The following is a 6,147-nucleotide window of genomic DNA, read 5'->3' as shown; positions in this document are numbered from 1 at the left end:
AAAAAAAAAAAAAAAAAGAAGACAGGGTGAGCAAAATCGAGCCAGTAAGCAGCACCCTTTCATGGCCTCTACATTAGCTCCTGCCTTCAGAATCCTGCCCTGTTTGAGTTCCTGTCCTGACTTCCTTCAGTGATGAACAGCAAATAGGTTAGTGTAAGCCAAAAAGTGTAAGTGTTTTATATATATATACACACACACACACACATACACACACACACACACACACACACTTTATACACACACATATACGTATATATATGAAAAAAAAAATGTAGATTTCAAGTCTCACCCATTTACCTGATTTCCCTCTTCCACATCTGAAAGTGAGATCCTAGCCTCACAGTTTCTTCCCTTACTGGGCCTCAGATTCCTCATAAAGAGAATGGAGGGATGGGGGACACACTGCCACACCCCAGATGCTATCAGGAGGCTCCAAAATGGTGCCTCAGGACTACACAGAACCATCCTACAAGTATGCGAATGGATGCAGACAACAGAAACAATACAAATGGAGTTGGAGTATAGTTCAGTGGCAAAGCACTTGCCTAGCATGTGTGAAGTGCTGGGTTCCATCCCAGTGCCAAAATTACTAGAAGTAGCAATCCTAATTATAAAGATGAAAGACCAACCTAACTCCATGCCAAGTGCCACAAGCAAGGCAGACACAATTAATTGATGACTACTGTACCCTTCCTCTGTTTTCTTAACACAGGTGAGAATTTATAGTTTCTGGGTCAACTTTACACACACACACTCACACACACACACACACAATCTCTAATTTTTTTTTAAAGATTTATTTATTTTATGTATATGAGTACACTATAGCTCTCTTCAGACACACCAGAAGAGGGCATCTGATCCCATTACAGATGGTTGTGAACCACCATGTGGTTGCTGGGAATTGAACCTTTAGAGGAGCAGTCAGTGCTCTTAACCACTGAGCCATCTCTCCAGTCCTTGATCTCTATTTTTATATAAAAATATATAAGCAGATTTTTCCTTGGGTCATGGAGCTCAGACTGAGTATGGTGAACTTATTAGACAGCTGAGGACGACTGAATCAGGATCCTCCTGCTTCTACCTCCCAAGTGCTAGGATGACAAGCATGCACCATGACACTTAGCTTATGTTGTGCTGGGGGTGAGACCCAAAGTTTCATGCATGCTAGGAGATCACTCTTCCAGTTGGACCCTAGTCCTAGCCCTATTCCTACCTATTTCATGCATACATATCCAAGCACACAGGCACCAAGGTCAGAACATGGAGGTACACCACAGGATCATGGAAGCCACAGGAGAGAGTTAGAGGTTGGGAATGTAAAGAGAGAAAATTCATGGTTGAGTGGTGAAGGCTTAGTAGCCCAATAGCACTTGAGGTAAAGGTAGATGGTAAAGATAATAGAACCCTGTATGGATAGACCATACATAGTGGTGCACACTTTCAATCCTAGCAGTCAGGGCCAGAGGCAGGTAGATCTCTGTGAGTCCAAGGCTAGCTTGGCCTATAGAGTGAGTTCCAGGCAAGCCAAGGATACCCAGTGAGACCCTGTTTCAAAACAACACATCATAACCTCCCAGGGTAAGAGGCTAAAAACTATGTGGATGATAAGTTGATCACTGGTGAAGAAAAGCAGCAATCACTACATAAAGGTCAGGGATCAGAGGTCAGAGGATAAGATCTGGGTACCACAGTTCAAGGGTCAGCCTTACCTGGTCCCCTTGGCGGGCTATGATGGTGCCAGCTTTGGCATGATGTAGCAAGACTCTGCTGTTCAGTAGAGAGGGGTCCTGGGGAGAGAGAGGAGCTGAGATGGGCCCAGCCAGGCCTTCCACTGTCTCCCTTATACCCTGCATCCCTCCACAGTCTGCTCACCTCAATCCGCATTAGCTTGGCTAGCTCTCTCTTCGCAGCCTCAAAGATGCTGCTTGTCTGGCGGCCCTGGTAGGGCCCAAAGGGACATCCGCCTGTGGCTGACTCATCCTCACAGTAGCTATATTCACAGGCACCCGCTGGCTGCTCCCGGAGCTCCTGAGTGGGGGTCTGGGTAAGGCAGGACTAGTGATTTCCCATGTGCCCTCCCAACTGACCTTTTCAAGTGACTTGACACCTGGCCAAGGCCAGAGTTCTGAAAGGGGGGCTGTGGTAAGACTGGAGAAGAGAGAAGGCTCACCCTAGGGGATGCTGTCTGAGGTCCCCCAGATGCCTCTTCTTGAAGAGAAACAGATATCCGTCCACGCTCATAGGCCATATCAAAATCAGAACGAGGGCCACCTTGCAAGCCTATGCGTGGAGGAGAGGCAATAAAGACGTGGCTGGGGTGGAGATCAACGATGAAGTCTTTGGCTAGAACATGTCCTGGGCTCTACCCCCAGCTCCAAAGTAAATAAGTAAAAAAGATAGGATAGTAACCACAGCTATACCAATATTAACTCCATGTTAATGCTGCGACCATGACAGACATGACTAGCCAATGACTGCACTTTACCTCTGCATCTTTCTTAACACAGTTGGGAGGAGAACAATTGCAGAGCATATCCACAAAAAAAAAAAAAAAAACCAAGAACCAAGGAAGTAGGATCTATACACTCATTTTGTAGGTAAGGATACAAAATCAGGACTGAAAACAGCACGTCCCAGATTCAAATCTAGACCCTTGATCGTCCTTCCCGTACTATCCACCCTTTCCTTCCCGCCCACCAGGGCTCCAAACCTGAGATGTCTACTGGCATGGAGATGCAGCGGCTCAGTAACGGGGCTGGGGGGGCTTCTAAGGATGTGGGCTTCACGGGATCCCCTGGGGAGAGACGAATGCTCAGGATCCTGCCCACAAATTCCTAGGCCTCAAGCTAGGACTAGGAGAGTGAGGAACAGAAGGAATCTGGGGATCTAGGATCAACTTAAGTCTGCAAAACTAGACTCGGCGAGTAAACATGCTGACCGAGTTCTAGCTCTGAGACCCCCAGGGTAGGGACAGAAAACTTCAAGTTGCCATCTGACCCTCACTGCTTTCTACGGCCGTGAAATAAATAAATGTTAGGAAAAATGCACCAAACTGAGGAACTAGAGAGCACAGAGGCCAAGACTGGGCTAAGCGGGCTGCAAGTTCCTGGCAGAGTGGCAGTCACCTCACATACCTGCAGGTCCAGGCAGAGGAGCTCCAATGGAGTCCAGGGGCCGGCCAGAGGTCTCCTTTGAGGTGTCCTCGGTACCTGAGGTGCTGACTACCCGTTTAGAGCCACGGACAGGGCTGGTTCGGGTCGGGAGGCCAGGGCTGGGGAAAAGGCGTAGGGGCTGGATCTCCTGCGGTGGAGTGGAGGCAGAGAGTCCTTTATAGCATATCTAAATGCCCCTCATTGAGTCTCCACATTCTCTATGTTTGTGTCCAACTCACATGACTGAAGAGTTCATTGGTCAGACCCAGGTAATTGTGAAGCGCCAGGAAGGTGACTCTCTGCAGCCTCACCATGATGATCTGCAGGAGCAAGGGCAGGACCAGGAGAGAGGTGTGGTCAGGCGAGTGAGCAGTCACTGCCAGCAGCCTCCACAGAGGTCTGGCTGCTCAGAGGTGATAAGCAATAAGAACTGCCTGGACCACCACTGCGCTGATACCAGGGATAAGCTTTGCCACCATGGTGAAGGTGAAAGGCCAGCTGACCTGTACCACTCGCACCAAACTCTCAGGGTACTTGGTGAAGACAGCGGAGAAGGCTTCTACTGGGAGTCTCAGCACTGTGGAGTCCCGTGCAGCCCTGGCTGACACAGTCCGCTGGGGATGCTGGTGACCCTGGGAGACGTACGTTCAGGAGGAAGAGATGAGTTCAAGTGACAAGAACAGCATCAGGGCCCTGCCCTTCTACCCAGCTTAAAACTGTCACTCACGGTGATGACATCAAGGATGCTCAGAAGGCTGTTGACGCTGTCTCCGGGAACCACCTCCTTCACCACACACTCCTTCCCATCCTGAGACAAGGGGCCACAGACCAATGCCAGCCTCCTCTGGGTGGCTGCCACTGGACCTCACCTCCGACTCATACCAGTAATAACCGAATTCACAAACCTCCTAACCAGTTGCTGTTTCCTGCACACCGCTCTCTGCCCATCTGTTGGATCTTCCCAAATGGCCACTCAGTCCTCTGATATTTCTATAGTATTAGAATTAGAACCCAGAGCCCTACACATAACAGGGAAGTACTCGACAGTAAGCACTTTGATGGGGGATTCTAGACAGAGGCCCTACCACTGAGCCCCACCTGCTGTCCCTCACTAGGCAAAGGCTCTACCACTAGGCTCCACATTAAGCCATCATTAACCAGACTTCTGAGTACACATACCTAAAAGCAGTATCTAACTCCAGTGCCCAGCCTCCCACAGTGGCCCTGCAAGGTCCACTCACAGGCCCTGGTAGGCAGAGCTCCAGCAGCCCATCTTGAACCACGTAGATGCTGGCATCTGGTTGACCGGGCCGAAAAACGTAGTCCCCCTGCCCAAGACGCTGGAAGACCATGTGCCGGCAGAGCTCAAGGAAGAGCGGCTTCTCAAAGTGACCCAGCACCCTAGAAGATGGGCAGTGGGAAAGGGACAGAGGAGGTCAAAGCAGTCCCAGGCTCTGAAGGAATCCTGAAAACACCCAGTCCCCGACACTTACCGAACATTCTTAAGCATGTAGAGTACCTCAGAAGGTAGGTGGGAATTGGCCAGGTCTCCCTCTGTGAGGTCAGCCTCCAGCACTGAAGGTGGGGGCTCCTTCCGTTGTAGGGTCGGAGTCTCCTTTTGGATACGCAAGATCCTGACGGGAGGAGGTTAGAACAGTGGTTCTCAACCTTCCTAATGGTGCGACCCTTTCATACATACAGTTTCTCATGCTATGGTGACCCCTAACCACAAAATTATCTCCATTGCTACTTCACAACTGTCATTTTGCTACTGTTATAAACTGTAATGCAAGTATCTGACATGCAGATGGCCTTAGGTGACCTCTTTAAAAGGGGTGTTCGGCCCCCAAGAGGTCATAACTCACAGGCTGAGAACTGCTGGGTAACAGAAGGCTCACGCAGAACTAAGACACCAATTTAATCCTTCCCTTTGGTTTAAAATCCTTCCCTTTGGTCATTTCAGCCAATCTAGCTAAAACCATCACCTGCAAGTTCAGTGAGAGACTCTGCCTCAAGGGAATAAGGCTGAGAGCAAAAGAACAGTACATCTGATGCAATCCTCTGTGCACCCACACACACGGGCACATACATCACATATACCTATACACTAAATTAATTAACAACAACAAAAAAAGAAGGCAAGAAAGGGAAACATAGGGAAGAAAAGAAAAAGTTAAAGCAAAGAGAGAGAGAAACAAAAGATCCATGAGATAGCTTCCTCTCAGGTCTCAGTGAACCCCACTGTAACTTTTCTGATCTGGACAGATAACCTGAGCTACCCCTCTTCTAATGTGGAGAATTTAGGTACAGCTGTTCAGCTAAGAACTCAGGGAAAACTCCTTCCTGTGGGTCAAAGTGGCTGTGGGGCAGGCCCCTTCACTAGCACAAGAGTCCTGAGATAGACCCTCTCATATGAATTAAATTCAGTGATATGGAGAAACCTAGATAGAACTCTTCCATTTTGTTCTTATTGTTTTGTTGGTATTTTTAGGCAGTGTTTCTTGTAACCCAAGCTGGCTTAAAACTTGAGTAAGTATCCCATGATGACCTTGAACTCCTGATGTTCCTGCTTCTACTTCTTGAGTCTAGAGATGGCAGGTGTGTGCTTGGAAGAATTCTACTATTGAGGAGATCTTAACCAAGCAAGCCTTTTCCTGGCTCACTGTTCTGAGATAATCATCCTGATCTCAAAAAGACTTCAGGGTAGCTTCTTAACATCATGTGATTACCACAGCTAATTCATGGTTCAGAAAAGCTAGAGATGCACTTGTGTGTGTGTTATGTGGTGTGTATCTGTGTGTACGTATATTTGTGTTTATGTGTGATGTGTATGTGTATGGTGTATGTAGTGTGTGATGTGTGTGTCTGTATGTGTGTGAGTGCTCAGATGCTGTCTACCTTATCTGGTTGAGACAGGGTCTCTCCATGGTGTGGAACTCACTGCTGGCCAGTCAGCGAGACCCAGGGATCTGCCTGTGTCCAGCTCCCCAGG

At 48.4% G+C, this 6,147-nt stretch overlaps 1 protein-coding gene across 12 annotated transcripts in view; it reads right to left on the bottom strand.

Moving 5' to 3' along the window:
* Positions 1-6,147, bottom strand: part of Pnpla6 (patatin like phospholipase domain containing 6) — a 28,913-nt gene that overhangs the window by 18,591 nt on the left and 4,175 nt on the right. For 9 of the 12 annotated variants that reach the window (XM_029480409.1, XM_029480411.1, XM_029480406.1 and 6 more), the window contains 10 exons: positions 4,649-4,789; positions 4,397-4,556; positions 3,883-3,963; positions 3,659-3,787; positions 3,395-3,475; positions 3,138-3,303; positions 2,714-2,797; positions 2,174-2,283; positions 1,876-2,043; positions 1,713-1,790 (listed from right to left, as the gene is read on the bottom strand). In XM_029480409.1, coding sequence (XP_029336269.1) covers positions 1,713-1,790; positions 1,876-2,043; positions 2,174-2,283; positions 2,714-2,797; positions 3,138-3,303; positions 3,395-3,475; positions 3,659-3,787; positions 3,883-3,963; positions 4,397-4,556; positions 4,649-4,789 — 1,198 coding nt within the window. The remainder of the gene's footprint in view (positions 1-1,712; positions 1,791-1,875; positions 2,044-2,173; positions 2,284-2,713; positions 2,798-3,137; positions 3,304-3,394; positions 3,476-3,658; positions 3,788-3,882; positions 3,964-4,396; positions 4,557-4,648; positions 4,790-6,147) is intronic. The other 3 variants (XM_021169593.2, XM_021169592.2, XM_021169590.2) reach the window with 1 other exon arrangement.

The sequence above is a fragment of the Mus caroli genome, chromosome 8 (genome assembly GCF_900094665.2).
Source record: "Mus caroli chromosome 8, CAROLI_EIJ_v1.1, whole genome shotgun sequence".
Lineage (NCBI taxonomy): Eukaryota > Metazoa > Chordata > Mammalia > Rodentia > Muridae > Mus > Mus caroli.
Note: the sequence above shows the minus strand (reverse complement) of the source record. Positions and strands in the feature narration are given on the sequence as shown.